The following is a 19,897-nucleotide window of genomic DNA, read 5'->3' on the forward strand; positions in this document are numbered from 1 at the left end:
TACTGATTCTAAGTTCAGTTAGAAGAAAAATGTGTACTGGAGGAAAAAAAACATTTATTTTCTTTCTCCTTTTCTTTCTACAGGTGTTAAAGTCTAAAGCACAGATATACACATCCTCTGTGGTCAGTACAGAGATAGAACCGCCATGCTGTTAGCTCAAAAAGTTACTCTGTATATTTTATTCCATATAACTGCTCACAAACTAAAATATAAAAATGCTAGGTTTTGGCTTAATTGAGCAAAAAATGATAACTCCACCTACATATACAAAGTGAAACATTTACATATTGGTGAACTTTATGAAGTCAAATTGTTGGGCCAGGATTGAAAAAAAAATCAATCTGATCTTTTACTATTTATGTTCCTATCTAGAAAAATTAAATAGAATTTTGGTGATATGTTTAAAACATAAACATAACTTGTGAAAAGTAATCAAGAGTTAAACAGCACAGCCAAGGGTATTACACAGTTTGTAAAGCAAGACAAACTAGTAACACAGGCTTTGATAAACTGAATGGAGCTGCCGTTTTCCTTTTTGCATTAAAAAAGATGCTAGAATAGCTTTGGTTTATTAGTTTATTATACCATACAAATTATGCTGAAGCTGAATCCAAGTGTAATATAGTAAAATGTGATACTAAACCAATAAACTAGTGATGCTTAAAGAATGATAGGAAGTATTTTTTTTTTATAGCAAAGCTACATCTAAATCATACTTTCAACTAAAATGGCAGAATGAAATATATCTATTTGAAGATAGAATAAGTAAAAATTATTTGTCTCTATGTGTATCCCCTGCAACACGTTAGGTTGGCACCAAAAGTCCAATATTTAAATCATTTTTGGGGGGTTTGGAAAAAGTTAGTGACAAAAATTAAGATTTTGTAAACTAAGTGCGTGTCTGTTACACGATTCACCTAAAAGCCTTCAAACTATGAGCACTGTTTGCTCAGAAGTGTTCGCTGCTTGGTGTTTTTGCAGTTCATTTGTTGAAATAAGTCAGATGCAGACAGCCATTATGCTAACTGCCGTTAGCATAGCTTAGAACACTAGAAGATAGTGTTGTATCAGTCTTGTCATCTCACTGGAAAAAAGAGATTGGAAAGAAAACAAATAAGAATGTTTCCACAAATTGTCTTCAAAGAACACAGAGAGAAGCTAGAGTTGGACTGAAAGTTAGTTATTCACCTTCATTGTAGTAATATTACAACTTACAGTCACTGCAGATGTATTGGTATAGCTTATAAGATTACAAATAAGATGGAAATGTTTCATATTTTTTTGTGCTGTTGGGTATATAGTTTTCAATTGGTCTTTTTGTCCCATAGATTCAATCTTTCAAAATAATACTTCTTCCTGTCTTTCCAGTGTTTTCCTCCCGCCTACATGAGCCTGCAGTCATCAGTAATGCTTACACCACAGTGCTAACACACAGTATTATACAATGCAATGTAACCCTGTTTAGATTAGAGGCAAAAGTGAGACAGGTAGTTGTACAGACTGGTTGGTTTTCATTCAGCACGATTTTAAGGCTTGCCACCCCAACACTGTATTCCTCACTTATACCAAGAACTCAAAATGATAACATTTGATTGTCAAACAAACGCAGACTTTCACCAAGAAAAAAAATGCAGTTTGAATTAGTGCAAAACAATAAATAAAAAATGAAAAGGGAGTAGAAATGCTTTAGAATACATTCCTTGTCAAATACTAAGCTGCAACCACGTGATGTACACTTTATTAACTGGTTCAGACAAATGAAAAAGAAGTGTCAGACTGGTCACATGAATGCTAAGTAAAAACATTAGAATGCATATTTTCTTGCCATTTACAGTGTAGTGTGTGTTGTAGAAGTCCCAGGGAAAGCAAACTGTAACTGGCAACAAGGTCCAGGCTTGCAAGCAGCAAATTATTAGCCTCTAGAGCCTTAAAGGAATTTGTGATCCTCTTTGTTAAAGGTATTCACTGCAGGTTTTGGAAGTCATGTGTGCAGACACCCACTCACTCTCCAATACAGCTGAATAAAATCTACAATACATTAGTTAGTTAACAAAGAATGTGAGCTTAACTGCAAAAGATTAACTGCAGGGCATAGCGTTGCACTTTTTAATTATATTTAGTTTGGTAAAAATTCTGCTTTTGAACATTGATAAAAGGGATTTCCTTTGTTATACTCACATAACAGGTCTAAAATAAAATAGCCTACTACTGTAGCCCTTTAAAAAAATACATTTAACTTTCTTTTAGGATTTTCCTGAAAAGATGGATTCTGATATGTGGAGACCAAAGAGGCAAACTAGGCAAACTCAGCATGAAGACTGGAAGCAGGAGTGACAGCTATTGCAATAGCTAGCAATACTAGCACCTCTAAAGTGCACAGCTTATCTTCCTTGTTAAATTTGTGCTTTAAAAAAATCTAACTCATTTTTCTTATTAATAATTCAGCAGTGATTCTGGAGGGAGTTGTTGAGTGTTTCCAGCCAGCAAAGAGAAACTAAAGTCACAACAAAAATTTGATGACATTTGTTAGCTAACAAGGAATTTCAATGACTTTGGGTGTAGGTGTAGTGCAGCTCTGAACTGTTGTTTAGAATTATATTTATGTGCCTAAAATTATCTTTTGAAAATTGATAATGAAAAATTCCTTTGTCACATTTACATAACAGGTCTAAAAACATCATAAAAACAATAAAAACAAAACACTTATATTCGGAAAGTGTTTGGAAAACAGTTGTGTATTAACAACTTAACTGGTTGAGTGCCTCCAGCTGTTGAAGAGTAATAGATAAACTTGGTAACTACAGGTTTTAGTGGCTTTTCAGACATGGTTTAAACAAGAAAGTGCCAATTTAGGGAACCAGCAGACAAGTGATACAGGTACAGGAAAAATGCACACAAACCCTTTAAGTTGGTGTTCAGAGGGAGGAGTTATAAGATGGTAATTGAAATTGTGGCTGTTACATGTCTTGACAACAACTGTAACTTTGTTTTATATAGCTGTCCAGAACAAAAATCAACAACAAATGGTCGCTTTGTTTCATTCTGTTTTGACCCAGCCACAGAACGTTACCAGCGGCCACCACTGTCCCACAGGCCACACTTTGGCAACCATGAATTTAAACATAAAATTAATTTGCTTAAACATGTTATTACTCTCAATTCTTTATGCTAAGCTAGGCTAGAGCTTTTCTCTAATTCTCTACGCACTTTTAAGGCCCTACAAAGAATTTTATCAGGTTCATTTGTACAGCAAAAAGAAAATGAAAAAAAAAAAGACGCAAAATGACAGTTAAATCCTATGTCATGGTTTCATGATATGACATTTGCTGAGCTGATGGCCTAGATAAGCTGAATTAAAGCCAGTTAAGAGGCCTGCAATAAACATATCAAAGCTCATTAGCTTTTGCTGTGTATATCGTCTATGTCTATATCAATGGGGCATATTTAGACCTTAAACTCCCTTTTCTCGCATTGCCACTTACTGCTATTGTGGATGTCGTATATTACACTTAGTCTAATTACAATAATCTATGTTTATGTATACACTTTTACTACAAATAATCTCTACCTTTTTACAAAAAAAACATTATTAATCTATTCACAGAATGGTCAAAGGTCAATTTGGCATAAGTGCACACACAGCTTACAGTAGCAGGAGGAGCACATTGATTTAATATAGTGACACTTATTGCAGAGTGCACTGTGTCTGTTCACACTATGAATTAAATAGCTTTCAGTCACCTTTAGCTCTCATCTTTATAGATTTAACTATTATTTACAATGTTACAGCCACTTAAGACTGCAGGCAAAGCATTGCACAAACTTTTGACAAGTAGAAACCCATAATAGTACCGTATGAAATGTGGATGATACCAGACCATAATAGTCCACATGTACTTTCTTATGCTCAGTAGTCATTTAGCTCCATTGTTATAAAAAAGGAGTACTGGCTACACTTTAAGCAACAAGACCTGATCACATTGGCATGCTTTCTGTTTTGTTTTTTTTTCTTGAGCAAGATGAGGCTCAAAACAGCTCGACTCATGCTACATCATATCAAATTAACAATACAATACTTTCCCAACAGGTACACATCGGTATTTACTCTAGCATCCTGATTGAAAATAATCCCAGTGGTCCGAAAAATCAACACAGAGAGGGCACAAAGCACAAGGTGAGGAAGTGATGAATGGTGATATCACAGGGTGCTAAGCCTCAGTGATTTGGTTTTGATGATCGGCTGTGTGACAGGATAGTGTTGGAACACAAAGACTTCTCAGTCAGCAGTGGCAGCTTTTTTCAGCTGATGGAGGGGCCAGCTCCTCTTCATCCTCTGCAGAGTAGAGAACCTTGGCAGTGAGGCCACTCTTCACGCCATCCCACCCATCACGGGTGACGATCTCCCCCATCTTCATCAGCTCGTAGATGTCCCTGGTCAGCAGCTCAAAGGCCCGGTCCACATTGCTGTTGCATTTGGCCGATGTCTCCACATAGCGAATGCCCAGCTCAGCGGCCAGCTGCTCTGCCTCATCCCTGCTCACCTTCCGGTCCTTGTTGAGGTCACTCTTATGGCCGATGAGGATGTAGACCATGTGGTGAGGCAGGATGTGCTCACTCACCTCCTTGTGCCATTCCCTCACATGGTCGAAGGTTTTACGATTGGTGAGATCAAAGACAAGCAGGCCACCTACAGAGTTGCGGTAATATGATGTTGTGATAGACCTGGTGGAAAGACACATTACTGGTGTTAGAAAATAAGACAAACATCTCTAGACTTATAACTTCTAAATGTCTTGGACAGCTCTATGAACTCTGATGGTTCCTACCAGTTTACTACCCTTATACTGCTGTGTGTAACATCATAATATGAGTTTAATTTTTGTGGTGGAAAATTCATATCACTTGAGGTAAGTCCAAGTCCTCTCTTAAGAATCGCCAAAGCAAGTCAAGTCAAATCCTGAGTCAAATCAAGTCTTTGAAGAAAAGGGGTGGCTGTGGCTCAGGAGGTAGAGCAGGTCTTCCAGTCTCCATGTCAAAGTATCGATGAGCAAGATACTGTACCCAACTTGCCTGATGCGTTTTTCAGTGTGTGTAGGTGAATCAGACATGTAGAAAAAAGCACTTTGAGTGCTCAGTTACAATAGAAAAGGAGTCATAGTACCAGTTACTCAGTTTATAGAAAACAAACTTAAATATTCTGGCCAAAGTGGAGCTCAAATGTCAGGACAGCGGAAACTAAGATAAGATCAAGTCCCATTCGATACAATCCCAAATCAGTTCTCACACACTGTTTTCCAAGTCAGTCAAGGAATGTGTTTGCATGCTGTCTTTTAAGTATTTCAACTTATTTGCAAGCTAACCACTTAAATGACACAAGAATTTCCTTTCAAAGCTGTGTTACTAGTGTTTTACATTAGTAAGACTCCTGGAGTTAAATGTGTGATTTAACTGGCCTTGCCATTCAGATGAAACTACTTATTGAGACAGTGGGCACAATATGAGGGGAGTTAAATATGTTAAAACTGAAACATACTTAATAAATAATGTGAATGGCACTGAATGGCATAATACATAATTTGACAATAAATTTGGACCTCACCCAACATTTGGGACTTTTTTGTGGTCAAGTCCGTGAAACGTAGAGGTCTAATAAATATACCCAAGTCATATTGCTATGGAAGGTTTGTCTCTCTTGGCCTCTTAAAACAATTTCTGTAATTTTATGAAGTCAAAACTTGCAATGTGAATGTTTTTTTTAAGTTTCATACATTAAAGTGCCTAATTAAATGGAAACTAAACAAGTGAAATAAAAAACAAAAACACAAAGGATCCTTTGGGTCATAACAGCAGGTGCATGATACTATCCTATTTATGAAAATATATGCACATACAGACTCTGATCTCTGCATTTGATGCTTTAAAAACCACAGATTCTACAGCCAGATAGGCAGAAGTGAAAGACAAGTGAAGTGAAGCCTGGAGGAAAACACCCTCAGAGGCTTCAAAAGGGAAAGCAGATCTAAGAGCTTCTCCAGACACAGGAGTTCTTTAAAGGAAATGATCCATGACAGTGGGCATGAAAAGCAGAGCAAGCAACAGGATAGATGAATGAAAACAACAACTAGATTTGGATCGGGACTTCGGGACATCCCCGCGATGGCCTGGAAATTGTATATGAGGGAATCATACTGGGGCCTAAATATGAGGAGGCTGCCCATCATCCATGAAAGCATGATGTAAGTCGCCGTGTCCTGTTGTTATACAGGTCAGGACATCGTAATATCTTCTATTGGCCTCCTTTCTCCGCTGTCTAAACTCATTTCATTACATGCTAACGAGACCGGAAAATGGCCCATATTCAATTTAAAGGGTCTGAGAATAGTAGCCAAAGACGACATTAAACCGAGGCCTCACAATTATTTATTTAAAAATCTCTTTGAAGGACGATGGCTGTATACATATTCAGCTCAGATATATTCTATTTAAGATACATTTCACCTCACTATACCTGAATCGTTCCTGGCCAGCCGTGTCCCAGAGCTGGAGCTTTATTTTCACCCCGGGTTCGATGTCAAGCGAGCGGGCATAAAAATCAACCCCGACCGTCGGGTCCGCCACATCGCTGTAAATTCCATCCGTGAAACGCTTCAACAGCGAGGACTTGCCCACTGTGGAATCCCCGAGTAGAATGATTCGGAACTGGTATTGCCACAAAATATCCATGGCATGACTAGAGGGAAGATACCTGCGGAGTGAGTGTGTGTGAAACAAAGCCCTGCGCGCGGCGTGTTTACATGGAGCCCCAGCTGCTGCTACTGCCTTCTGTTCAGGAAGAGACACGGAGCACAGAGCGGCCGCAGCAATCATGTGATAGATTTACCTATGCTCTACTAGTCGAATATCACTCCAATAAACCCGTTACAACCTCATCTGGCCTGTGTGTGTTGTAAAAGAATCTTACAGGGGGGGTTAAAAGCAGCAAAAACAGAACAATATATGTATATGAGGTCTGTCTTGGGTATGTTTTGCACCTAGTTTCCTTAATCACCCCCATTTATTTAATATATCGTGCACTATTGAGATCACAAAACCTAAAACACACAGTGTGTTGCTGTCCGTGGTTCTGAAGTAGCCTATATTCAATTCCGACGATGGTCTGGAATTAACAGGATATTTCTCTAATTGCACACAGTTTATTCTTATCTGTGCCGCCGTACTCTGTGAAAAACGCGTGGCTAGTTAAGTGTAAAACTCTGTTGCCTGAGTGTCAGTAAACTTCAAAAAATACAGCAGGCGTTGCTTACAAAAAAAGAAAGAAAGAAAGAAAGAAAAAAAAAGGAGTGTGATACTACATATCCCACTATTCAACCAGTCCGCGTGAGTAATGCGCGCCAATCAGCGCACAGCCGCTGGACATCAGCGTGAGTATATAAGAACAGCGGGCCCTGCTACTTGCTCTCTTCCTCGTGTAGTCTTCCGTGCGAGCGCAAGTCCCCAAGAAAGATCTATGGTAAGTTTTATGCTGGTGTTGTCGATTAGTAAGGTCATGTCTCCAGGTATTTACATTAATTGTGCGTAACTTTTAAATCAGCCCATCTCGACACTGAACTCATTTAGTTATAACATTAATGTACCGCTTTTAGCGTAAGTGAGTGAACGACTTTACGTTAGCTTGTGTCTACAGCCATAATGCTTGACTAGTTAACACTTTGGGATATGTAGTATAGTGCTGTTTTTATAATCAACACTTCTTGCTGACTTGTCATAGACCTGGCAACTCGACAGTAGATATACCTAGGCTTTAGTGACCATGCTAAGGGTTAGCTATAGCTTAGCTTGGTGATAGCTTAGCTTGGATGCTAATGGGTTTGTACCACGTGGCCAGGGGCGGATCTGGAGAAATTTTCTTAGAGTGGCATGGAAATCAGATTAGGTGGTAAAATCAAAGCCATTTCTTTAAACACATGCAGTTGTTACATACTTAAATATGTATTATATATGTCATTATGCAGTATATTGTTTTAGGGATTTGTTTAATAATTGTAGCTTGGCTCAACATGTGAATGCTAGCTCATTTTAATAAACATTAAGGCCTCTGACGTTAATAGCATTGATGTCATTGTAACAACTACCTTTAGAATCAAAATTAGACTAGATGCAGTTTGTTATTAAAGATGGTGGCACAGGCAACATTTTTTCAACATAACTAATCTTTAATCTTCTTTATTTTGACTCTAGGGTCTATTTGAAATGGCAGTTCAACCTTGCTTCCCACCATGCAGAATGCAGGTGAGTCTTTAAACTAAAATTAGTTGTCCCATCATGAAAAGGCTCCTATCGAAGCCGTTCATGCTCCCATGTAGCAGTGAACGGTCAAAAGGAAGCCAACATGAAGACTTTCACCGACGGTCGCTGTTCAGTTTTGAAAATAACTGTTACAGCAACATTTAGGGGAAGGACATTGATCAGTGACTTATCCCAGGATTAAATGCACACTTTCAAAGAAATGTAAGTGATTTGCCTTGTCTTCCAACAGGTACTGGGTGACACCAAAGGTGCAAGGCCAAAACCATCAAATGAGAAGAAAACATGCAGGTAACTCAAAATATTTCAGACAATCCTGGCTGTGATGACAAACTTGCCCTCACTGATCTAGTCTTGATTGAGACTTATTCTACCTGAGCCACATTTATTACAAATTGATAGTATTGACTGACTTTAATCAATGTTTGTTGGGGCAAAACGGCTAACCAAATTTTCTTGTTAGGTGAATGGAGACCTGTCATTTGTGAATGAAAACTGCTGCTCATTCAGGTAAGGAATTGACTTAATTTTTTTTTTTTTCTTTTTTTCAAAAAGACCACTTGTGTCCCTGTTCCGGCATGCTATCCTAAGGGTCGGTGCTTGTTTGTAGCTCCTGGCTCTCCAAGTGCATGCAAGAAAACAGGGTGGTCTTTGACTGCTGTGGCCACTCTGTGCCATCAGCAGCCACTCAGCTGTCCTACAGACATCTGCTTGAAAAATAGACAAAGCTAACATGCAACTTGTGATCTCACTTCTTCCTTATTTATTTTAGGCATCTATCCGCTTGTGACCTCCTGGTGTTGCAGAGGTGTAACGAAGTGCATTCACATCTGTAATTTACAGGTATATTGATGCTGAAATTGGTCACAATGGCTATTAAAGATCTATGATGACCTTAATACATTGTTGACTTCTGGATGAAGCTTGCGGATATGGGACTGAGATCAGTGCATAACGAATATGTTTACAAAAAGCTTCTGAATTTGGTTAAACTGAGGTGTTTATTTTTCAGGTATGGTGCTACGTTGGGAGTGACGTGACAATTCCATGAGAATTGCTGCTGACTTTCCGGCCAGGTACAGACACTACTGAAGAGAAACTTGGAACGGAGCTTTCTTGCAGCTGTGAAATGCATACACCTGTTGACCTGGCTCTTTTAAGAAGGCTGAACCTAAGAAAATTAACCTTGTATGTGTGACAATTGCAGATTGTAATAAAACTGACTTGACTACCTCTGGAAACTTGTCTGTAACATGATCTAAAGAATGGAGACATTGAAGTTTGTAGCACATTTATTTACATTAAGGCCACAACAGTACTGTAGTGGTAGATTGGCATCAGAAACAAAAGTAACAGTTTCTTTACAACAGTATGACATGGGTGAAATGAACCCTGTGGAAGTCAGAGGAAGGTAGGGGAGTGGAAAACTAATCACACACCATGTTGTATGCCTGCAGTAGATGACCTAGAGCTCAAGACTTGAATATCTAGTCACAATTGTATTGCCTACTTGTTGCAATATATATCAAGAGGTTAAGTTAAACTTCAAATATGATGAATTAAACTTACAAGATGGGTAATCTGGAAACCCATAACTCCCATGCTTAACCTGTTTCTAAAGTGCTGTTGTAGAAATGAGTGACAACTGAAGTTAACACTCCAATTTAGTTTTCAGTGTGTTCTGTAACATTTATAGGAAGAGGAAAAAAGGAATATTAACAGTTTAAATTTTATTTAAAAACTGGTGTTTAAGTTTCATGAGCATAGTTTACTCTAGAGCTGAAAGTCCCATAACTTAATCTGCAGCTGCCTGTAGTCACTTCTGTACTGTAGGAAATCCCAGCCCTATCTGTGTGAACAGTACAGTTTTTTCCAACACTTGAGACAACTGATGGTAGGACACTTAATTAAGAAATGTGTTAAAATATCTTCCACAGATGGGTCATTCATTGGAGAGTGAAGGAAGTTTCAGTTCTGATATCTCAGAGTCTGGTGTGCTGCTGCCGCTCCGATCGCTGTATGTGTCCCTGTGTGGCACAGAAGCAGTCTCAATTAGTATGCATACCTTTAGAACATGAGTAAACTGAGACATGCAATCTATTTACCGTGGAGATAGACGACAGCCTTTCTGTAAGTAACTCTGCAGCTTCCCAGCAGCAGCGAGCAACAAACCAAGGTAGGGGGGTGACGGCTTGATGGGGCGTGAAGTGAACTCGGGATGATACTGCACACCAACAAAATATGGGTGATCTGGAAGTGGAGAAAACAATTTTAAACAGAGTCTGTTGAAGGTTTGACAGAAAAGGTTGATATATTAAAACTGAAAATAATTCTGTTTGCTTTTCTGTACCGTCAAGCTCAATGACCTCCATCCTCTCTCCTTCCACATCCTGACCTACGAAGCGGAAACCCTTCTCATCAAAGTGGCTCTTAAGCTCAGGGTTGACCTGTTCACAAAAACAAGGTATACATTTGGATCACAAGTTGAGCAGTTGACCATTTGCAGCTCCTTGGGTTCGACCCCGGATGCTTATACGTCTGTCCCCCACTCACTCTCTCTCCTGCTTTCCTGTTTCTTCACTGCACTTTTTAATAAAGACAAAAATAACTTAAAAAAAGCTGTCTGCAGCTTTTTTCTTTTTTTAATGATGATGAACTATGAGTTCAGCATTACCTCAAATCGATGTCTGTGCCTTTCATCCACATATTCTGCATCTCCATAGAGCTTTCCTGGAACACAGAAGAGCTATAAGCACAGAGCAACAGTGCTTCACCGGCTGGTCTAGGTTAAACTAAAAGCTTTTCTTACGCAGTGTGCTGTTGGTGGTTTTGAAAATGGTCCGTCTCTTCCCAAGCCGCATGGTGCCACCCATCTGTCCGGGGTTGTGTTCTGGCATATCAATCACCTGCAAAGATTAAAATGAAAGGATTTTAATATACAGTTACAGTGCATGCAGGAGTCAGGTTGTTTGTGCAATGCATAAAACTTACCACAGGATGCTTCGTTTCTGGATCGAATTCAGTTGAGTTGGCATCTAAGAATGAAACAGAACAACATGCCATTAGTTATTTCAATCAACAGTCAGCCACCAGTGCCCACCTTTTGTAAGTAGGAGAAGCATTTCAAGCTGAAAACTGACTATTCTTTGAAGAAAGCTCCCATTCCCACACCTCTCTCAAATAACTGTGCTGTAACAAACACGTTATTTTGACGGACTATCTTCTGTAGTTTCAGGGTTCAATGTTAGCATTACGGCAGCTGCCAAGTTGACAAGAGGGCAGACACTGGCTGGAACCAGTGTTTTTGGCCTGAGTTTGCTAGCTCTGAAAGACATCGGCTGACCCAAAAAAGAAAAATAAAGCCAGTATTAATTTATTGAAGTTAAAAAAAAAAAAAAAAAACTTTTAAAAATTTCTAAGTTTTTGAAGATCAGAAGGCTACGTTTAAGTATTATAGGAACCGCCTTTACAAAACTAAACACGCAGAAAAGTACAAGAACTTGACTGATGCACAGCAGGAACAGACATCTGAACCTTTGCTAGTTAAGTTGCTAAAGAAACAAGTACTTGTCCCCCCCCAAATACATTTTCAGTCACAACTGACGCTGCAATTTCCCACAAAAATAGTATGCCATAAGAAAAAAATTTGCTCCTCTCCAGTCGAACCTTAACAATTGAGATCGAGGATATTGTGGGAAAATATGGACTTTTGACTGAAATACGAAGTAGGCAATGTGGTTCTTTTTTTTTATTCCTCTACACACAAGGACACACAATCAGATTATGATGGTCCTCTTTGGATCTACCTTTATGTACCCACAAACATTCTCAATGATTAAACTTGACATAGATATAGATCCTATGTTCATTACCTATCCATCCCAAATTATTGTATACATGGAACAATATACACTTTTCATCTATGAAATTTCAATCATTTATTAATTATCTACATCACTCAACATCAAAATTTTAAAGTAATGTGAATAACATTTAGTACAATGCAATGTCTTCCTGCTTTGTTTCTTCTTTACTGTAAAAATAATATCAAAAACATTACCTGTCCAGCCGAGCACGTTCCTGGCAAACTCACATACAGCCAGCTGCATTCCAAGACACACACCTGCAGAAATACGAACACCAGTCAAGTAGTGTTTCTGATGCTGCTACTTACTGACATTAAATATGGAGTAAGATAATAAAACATGTAATGTGATCCACAGAAACTCTTGTACCGAGGAAGGGTTTTTTCTGTTTCCTGGCCCAGTTGATGGCATGAATCTTTCCTTCAGTTCCCCTCACACCAAAACCTCCAGGAACCAGGATGCCACTGAGGACAGTGGAAACATTGTCATGTTGATAAAAGTTCCATTTTAATATTCAGGCTGGATTATCTAGTGAGACAAGACACTGTGCTCCTACAGGGCACTCACTCAGAGCTGCAGAGTTTTTGCCATGCCTCATGGTATTTCACTGGGTCCTCCTGCAGAGTGCTTGGCTCCAAATTAGCAGAGTCTATATACTGAGATGAAGAGATGTACACAGTTTACATGGTTGGTCTAGAGGCACAAGTCAAGTTGTTTAAAACAAAAGTCCCCCTCCCAAAACAAACAAACAGACAAAAACAAAAAACAAAAAAACCCCCAAACTAAAATCAACTATTTAACCACTAATCATAACTAAAAATATAACTATCAACACTTTCCCCTACCCTAGAGCAGTAATACCTTTAAACTTCAGGGTACTGTAAAGACTGTCATATTTAATCCATGTAATACAATAAGGAAGCACCAAATCTAGGAGGAGCTGGCTTCACTTTGAACCATGTCTAGATCATTTGAGCTAAGACTATGACTCTGTGTACATACCTTAACCTCCAACTTGTGGCTGATGGCAAGTGCAGAGTGTTCGAGAGCCTTTATAACAGAAGCATAGGAGTCTGAGAACTTTGTGTACTTCCCCACCAGTGCGATAGAGCAGTGTTCTAGCAGTCTGTCCGACCTGTGAGGAAAAATATGGGCATCCATTTATTACTCTGTCTTCTCTGGAGGACAATGACTTCTCATGGGAAAGGTTCAACCCACAAAGGTGCTCACTCACCTGTCAGACATCTCCTTCCATTTAGTCAGCATCTTCCTTGGTCTGGTCTCTATTGGCATATTCAATCTCCTGCTCAAGTAGCTCACCACACCCTGATCTTCCAGCAGTAATGGCACTCTGTAGATAGATGACACATCGTGCACACAGATGACCTGGAAGAAGACAGGTCATCCATTTTAGATGTGTACGGAGAGAGCGTTATGGCTTCATCAAGCCTGTCAGGTGCTTCACCTACCTGCTGAGGCTCCACGTGGCAGAACATTGAGATCTTTTCCTTGACAGAGTTCTCCAGAGCAGTTGTACAGCGGCACATGATCTGCCAGTGAAAAACAAACAAACAGAAAAACCTTTAAAGATCAGATTCCAAGTTTGTCCAAAGTTGAACTTTGCCACATGTCGCACACATGAGGCTGGGTTCAAGTAAGAAAATGTGTGTCCTCTTGCATGACTTGTCTTTTTAACTTTATAGAAATCTGTGTGAGCACCTTTCTTCATCTTACAGTCCTGATTATGTGCAAACTGGCAAAGGCCTCCAACTCCATTCTGACTAAATTTCTCTTTTTTTTGTACTGTGACGAGGAGGCTTTAATTTTTCCTTGATTTAATTTTTCAGCAGGATCATGTCCATTCAGTTTTAGAAAAGCTTCCCAGAAGGTTAAAACCATCATATCAACAATGCAGAGCATCAGCATGAACGCATCACCCCACTATACCAGTGATCTAATAAAGTCTTGCTTTAAAATTTAAAGGGGTCATGCTTTAGTACAATTACATCATGTATGAATACAAAACTGCTTGCAATATTATCAGAATGTTAGCACACTAATTACTAATCACAGTTAAGGGTCCGTGGTTGGTTGATGGTGACTGTACAAAGAGTTTGCACAATTTTTCCATACAGCGGTAACAAATGGTTAATCCGTTTTTCATTTGAAGAAGCAGAATGGAGCAGCATTTACAGTTCAGGCACCTCGTGTGACAACATATATGCATACAGAAAATGATTAATGGGGTTATAGGATATATCCATGATCTTAAACGTTTAAGTGTGTCAAATATGCAAAAAACAAAACAAAACAAATATTTAATCAGGAAAGAGGGCAAGTACTTTCATGGCACTGCAATCCCTGGTTGCCTACAGTGAAATTATGGATTAAGAATCAAAGAATGTTTTGCACATAAAACATCTGGGTTTCAACATGTAAAATGTGCCACTCAAAAATACATTTTAATTCAGAAATGTAATTTAAATGCAAATGAGGCATCAAACATGTTTATGTAATAGCAACTCACTCACCAGATCAGGAGACAAGCCCAGGCCTCTCAGCTCTCTCACACTGTTCTGTGTTGGTTTGGTCTTTTGCTCTCCTGTTGCGCTGGGCTGGACACAACCATGCAAACAACAAACCGGTACATAATGAGACAGTCTACAACAATCACCTTCTAGAAGCTAGTTTCATTTCCTAGAGGTATCTAAGCAACACCTCATTAAAGCAGAACAAAAATCTGGGCACAACTTTTTAATTATGGCTGTCTTACCTGTGGTATCAAACTGACATGAATGTTACAGAAATTCTCCCTCTTCACTTTAAACTGGAACTGCCTGAAGGCCTCGATGAATGGCATGCTCTCTATGTCTCCGACAGTCCCTCCCAGCTACAAACACACAAACACTGGCAGTGACCATCAAGGCAGGGGGGGTTTTACACAATATTAAAGGTAGATCCTAATGACATTTGATCAAAATACAGGGAATCTTTGGTAATCTATGACAGTTTTCCAGCCCTTAACAGCCTATTGATATTACACTTTATGGCATACCACACTGCTGAAAATGTACCAAGTGAGTCACTATAACAGAGCAGATTATCCTACCACAGGTTCAACTATGAGTTTTCCCTCCTGCAGACCGATGGTGTTGACTATAATTGGCTTTCAATACTGAATAGTAAGGGTGTTTTTTTATGTTCACAGAGTGCCCCCTGACGCACATGTCATGCACCTCCACCACCTGGCACATTTGGCTGGAGCTGTCGTAGCTGGGCTGAAGACACGGATGTATTATCATGTCGGTTTTTACTGCTATTTTAATGACATTCCAGCACAGAAGCTCAGAGATATACAGAGGGAGATTGCGTAACTATTTGAAAAACTTTGTGGAAAAACCCCCAACCATCCGAGCAAGTCCTATTCCCACAATCCATCCCTCTGTGTAGCCAAACAGTTATGTAAACAAACATGAAGCACCATAAAGTCTGATTGATGCGTCACGGCTACCATTTTCTCTTCTTGGACGTTCTGTAGCAGACGAGGTCTTCCCAACTGTTAACCCTAAAATACACTGGATGTTGTTGTGGTGGTTTTCTACTCAGAAGTGGTCCAGAAATGATTGCGCACACACTCAAAACAGCGGTTGTGACTCCACCAGATCTACAGCGGCGTCCCAGAAGAGGCTTACCACTCAGCATAATTTAAAATAGGTTTTCTTGTTTTGTCTTTTTAAACAGATGCCACCTCAAGCTGCACGGAGCAAGTAAATAGGGCAGGAAGTCAGGCACAACAGTACAGAAAATCCAGTCATTTTTAAAATAAAAGACCACGTGCAGAGTAAGACAGAGCTTCTTCTGAAAGATTCTTGGGAGTCATTTTAAAGCCAGACCGAGGAAAGAACGCAACTGTGCTGGAGACATGATGTTGCAGAAATACAGCCAGTGTATTTCAGGGTGTATCTGATACCCTCATTTAGGTGTTGTTCCTGCATTATGACAATGATGTTGGTCCAGGAACAACACTGCAACTGACCAATCATGTTGCAGTGAGGTCATACCTTTGGAATGTGGTGGGGAAAAAAGCCTTTGTTTATATAAAACTCTTCTAGAACAAATTTATGCAATATAACAAATATATTAAGACGTCAGATTTGCTGCTAGCCAAATTTAGGTTACTCATGTTGGTCTGATTGTGATTTTTATAATAGCAATATCAGGTAACTTCTTGTAAAATGGTAAATGGTAAATGGCCTGTATTTATATAGCGCTTTCTAGTCCCTAAGGACCCCAAAGCGCTTTACACATCCAGACATCCACCCATTCACACACTGGTGATGGCAAGCTACATAGTAGCCACAGCCACCCTGGGGCGCACTGACAGAGGCGAGGCTGCCGAACACTGGCGCCACCGGGCCCTCTGACCACCACCAGTAGGCAACGGGTGAAGTGTCTTGCCCAAGGACACAACGACTGAGACTGTCCAAGCCGGGGCTCGAACCGGCAACCTTCCGATTACAAGGCGAACTCCCAACTCTTGAGCCACGATCGCCCCGTTGTAACATGGAGATATCAGATTGTGCATATTTCATGGGTTATCTTACCTGGCTAGCTAGCATTACCCACCACGCCAATCTAATGTGTAATTATGCAAATGTAATAATACATGTTATTGAAAAGAAACCAGTTTTTAGGATTGAGAAATCAAATCAGCATAAAAAAAATGCTTTTTTCATGTAATCTTACTTCATTCAAGCAGCCAGCCTACCTCAATCACACACACTTGAGGTTCTATATCGTCATCATCAACTGGCACTTGTGCCTGTTTCATAACCCATTCCTGGATTGCATCTGTGATGTGTGGCACCACTGGAAAAGAGCAAAGCATAAAATGCGTGTTCGGTTAATGACTCATCTTTGACATTACCATCCTTCTCTAAATGACCCGACCGTTGCATACCCTGCACAGTCTTGCCCAAGTAGTCTCCCCTCCTCTCCTTGTTGATGACTGACTGGTAGATCTTGCCCGTGGTTAGGTTGTTGTCTCTTGTCAGCCGGATGTCGAGGAAGCGTTCATAGTTCCCCAGATCCAAATCAACCTCACCCCCATCATCCAGCACAAATACTTCACCTGGACAGAGTGAGGGGTAAACAATTAGATGACATGCCTGCACATGTTCATTTATACTGAATATCTCCGCTGACGTACCGTGCTCGTAGGGCGAAAAAGTGCCCGCATCTATGTTGATGTAAGGGTCAATCTTGATTGCAGTCACATGCAGGCCACATGACTTGAGGATCGTGCCCACACTGCTTGCAATGATGCCCTTGCCGATACCTGAGATGACTCCTCCAGTTACTAGGATGTACTTCATCATTGTTGCTCTGGTACCTGGAGGTAAATGAGTGATTAGAAAGCAACAGTACACCACTAATAACTAGTTAGACATTTAAAATAGTCATTTTCAGAAGCTTACCCGCAGTAACTTATTGGCCCACATTACATGTGAATTAATAATTCTTTGTTTGTGATAACATCTTTGTTCAGTTGTTGTTGCTGTTCAATTTTCTCCAGGCACTTTGGTCTTACTGATGCATTCACTGACCATTTTTCCTCTTAAGACCTTATCAAAGTAAAGGTTCCTAGATAGGCTATTATAATATCATGCGATAAGATGAAATACCAGAATTGCCGGACAAAAACAAAGATAAGATATGATTATAACAATGTAGTGTATTAGCATATATTGGCTTCAACCTCTAGTTGTGGTTAGCCATTACTTTTGAGCATGAGTGACTACAATCTTGTTTCCCTCAAACAGTTATCATGTGACCAGGCCAAACTCCACTTTGTTCAGTCTATGACCAAAAACAACAAAAAATAATCACTGAGTGTCTTCACTTGTGTGCGCGCATGTCTGTGTGGCTTCTTTGTAGAATAACTTCAGCACATCAAATAAAGTGAAGCAAATTGCTACCGTCATCCTAGGGCTGTGTTGTATCATATTGTCGGCGATGACACCAGTACAAATTTTTATGCTATATAACAATGTTGTATTGAAAAATTATTGGTATAGCAAAATCATCAATCACACACAGAGTGCAACCAGGCAGCAAAGTCTGGGATGCTAGTAGCTGGTGTATTATAATTGTAACCCCATTGTAAACAAATGACTCCACTGGGAGTCGCTGGAGCACTTGTTACATTACATACCACATGCAGAGCAAAATGGATGGAAATAACTGATGTTACTTCCATATTGCAAGTTAACGGCCTCAACTTGAGTCTTAATACAGTGGGATATATGACAGTGAATAGTCTAATGGCACCATTTTAATGTTTTTGATGTAAAAGACCAGTTGTGTGTCTGTGTTCTAATAATTGAGTGGAAAAAAAGCTTTTGTCTTTTTAGGTCAACTTTAACCACGTGGGACATGTGGCTGGTCAAAACAAGATACATTACTAAAAATAAGAACTTTTTTTAAAACATTTTCTTCATTTTCATAGCAGACTCAACTTGATCGTGTATTAAAATAATACTGGAATGAAGAAAAGACCAACTTGCTAAAGAATGAAGTAGTTAAAAGCTTTGGAATTTGGTGAACCTCGCGTTAGAAAGTTTTGCCCCCCCTCCTTATGATGATTAAGTACATTATCATGCTGCCTATTGAGCTGGGTTACATTGCAATATACATATGATGTTCAGATGTTTAACAGGAAAGCTAAATATGAACAGATAAGTATTCAGCAAAGAAAGACTCAGTAAAGTTAACAGACCAGACCACGTATGTCCTCCTCCTTGTACAAAAACAATGGACCCCCACATTAATTTTGTTGTTTTCAGGTAAATAGAACTTAAATAAAAATAAAAGTAACGTTACATAGGCTCGAAGGTCGACAACTAAATGTGTTTCAAAGTACGTCTAAAAACATACTGTGTCGTATTACGACCCTGAAAAACTTGGGGGGTTTTTTATACATGAAGCATGGCTCTCGGGAAGCACGAGTAGACCGCGCGCCACAGTTGCAAAGTGAACAAAACCAGCCGGCACAGCTAGCTTTTAGCTAATGGTCAACATCGTTACGGGAGTTATTTTCAGCTACACCAGACCAAGGCGGTCATTAGTATCTACAACACACAAAGGGGATGCTTAAGATTTGCTAAACAAGGTACCAATTTCATTAGTTTCTTTAACTACAAAGGGTGGCTAATGTTCCATTTCTATCAAGCCTGCCAAATTGTTACGATCCCCAACACGGCTTTCAAAATAAAAGCGAAGTTGGGTATTTAAAATCGCGCACATAACAGTTTATACACTCAAATTTCTAAACGTTGCCATCCAAGTCTAAATGTGAGCGAGAGTATGTGAGCCGTAATATAACAAATCATTTCTACAATAATATTAAGAAGATATTCCGAGTAGAATTTTATTTTGTTTTATTCTTACCGGAAGCGAGACGTATTCGTTTACCTTGACATAATTTTCTACCTAGCCAACAACAACCTCTGTATCTCTATCAGATTTCAACTCACCGAAATGTTCCGCAACCAAAGACTCCTCTTTAAAAGGAACGTCAACGACGCAAACAGTTAGCAGGACCTTTCGAAATTTCGATCCAAATATTGACTCTTTTTGGTACTGTGATTCCCTAAAATCCCATCTATCCACAAACTAGCCCCACACGTGTATGAAGCACGACTGAGGGCTGTTCTACGTCATTCAAC

The 19,897-nt window shown here is 39.5% G+C and overlaps 2 protein-coding genes, 1 long non-coding RNA gene and 3 other non-coding genes across 8 annotated transcripts; 4 read left to right on the forward strand and 2 right to left on the reverse strand.

Moving 5' to 3' along the window:
• Window positions 1–680: 680 nt before the first annotated feature.
• rab42a (RAB42, member RAS oncogene family a) lies at window positions 681–7,009 on the reverse strand. The gene is made up of 2 exons (XM_003443746.4): window positions 6,509–7,009; window positions 681–4,722 (listed from the first exon to the last, which is right to left on the reverse strand). Exons 1-2 carry the CDS (start codon window positions 6,865–6,867, stop codon window positions 4,281–4,283), a joined length of 801 nt encoding a protein of 266 aa, XP_003443794.2. The 5' UTR covers window positions 6,868–7,009; the 3' UTR covers window positions 681–4,280.
• A 356-nt stretch (window positions 7,010–7,365) lies between these two features.
• On the forward strand, window positions 7,366–9,545 carry LOC102078821 (uncharacterized). Of its 2 annotated transcripts, XR_266012.4 has the most exons (6): window positions 7,375–7,510; window positions 8,239–8,289; window positions 8,537–8,595; window positions 8,768–8,814; window positions 9,077–9,147; window positions 9,317–9,545. It is a non-coding gene; the product is annotated as an uncharacterized LOC102078821 (long non-coding RNA). The 2 variants fall into 2 exon arrangements; XR_003215880.1 differs by lacking the exons at window positions 9,077–9,147; window positions 9,317–9,545 and having other exon boundaries at window positions 7,366–7,510; window positions 8,768–8,815.
• Window positions 8,327–8,464, forward strand: LOC112843649 (small nucleolar RNA SNORA16B/SNORA16A family). Its single transcript, XR_003216117.1, has one exon. It is a non-coding gene; the product is annotated as a small nucleolar RNA SNORA16B/SNORA16A family (small nucleolar RNA).
• LOC112843656 (small nucleolar RNA SNORA44) lies at window positions 8,879–9,009 on the forward strand. The gene has a single exon (XR_003216124.1). It is a non-coding gene; the product is annotated as a small nucleolar RNA SNORA44 (small nucleolar RNA).
• Window positions 9,185–9,254, forward strand: LOC112843664 (small nucleolar RNA SNORD99). Its single transcript, XR_003216132.1, has one exon. It is a non-coding gene; the product is annotated as a small nucleolar RNA SNORD99 (small nucleolar RNA).
• A 638-nt stretch (window positions 9,546–10,183) lies between the features above and the next one.
• ctps1a (CTP synthase 1a) lies at window positions 10,184–19,897 on the reverse strand. Of its 2 annotated transcripts, none has more exons than XM_005450694.4 (18): window positions 19,706–19,897; window positions 17,380–17,562; window positions 17,131–17,301; window positions 16,939–17,039; window positions 14,944–15,060; window positions 14,702–14,785; window positions 13,640–13,720; window positions 13,405–13,556; window positions 13,173–13,305; window positions 12,738–12,826; window positions 12,540–12,634; window positions 12,365–12,427; window positions 11,296–11,339; window positions 11,114–11,210; window positions 10,979–11,034; window positions 10,655–10,751; window positions 10,410–10,554; window positions 10,184–10,331 (listed from the first exon to the last, which is right to left on the reverse strand). In XM_005450694.4, the coding sequence occupies exons 2-18, from the start codon at window positions 17,546–17,548 to the stop codon at window positions 10,247–10,249; spliced, it is 1,779 nt and encodes a 592-aa protein (XP_005450751.1). In that variant the 5' UTR covers window positions 17,549–17,562; window positions 19,706–19,897; the 3' UTR covers window positions 10,184–10,246. The 2 variants fall into 2 exon arrangements, with proteins under 2 accessions (XP_005450751.1, XP_005450752.1); XM_005450695.4 differs by lacking the exon at window positions 19,706–19,897 and adding an exon at window positions 17,648–17,799.

The sequence above is a fragment of the Oreochromis niloticus genome, linkage group LG22 (assembly GCF_001858045.2).
Source record: "Oreochromis niloticus isolate F11D_XX linkage group LG22, O_niloticus_UMD_NMBU, whole genome shotgun sequence".
Lineage (NCBI taxonomy): Eukaryota > Metazoa > Chordata > Actinopteri > Cichliformes > Cichlidae > Oreochromis > Oreochromis niloticus.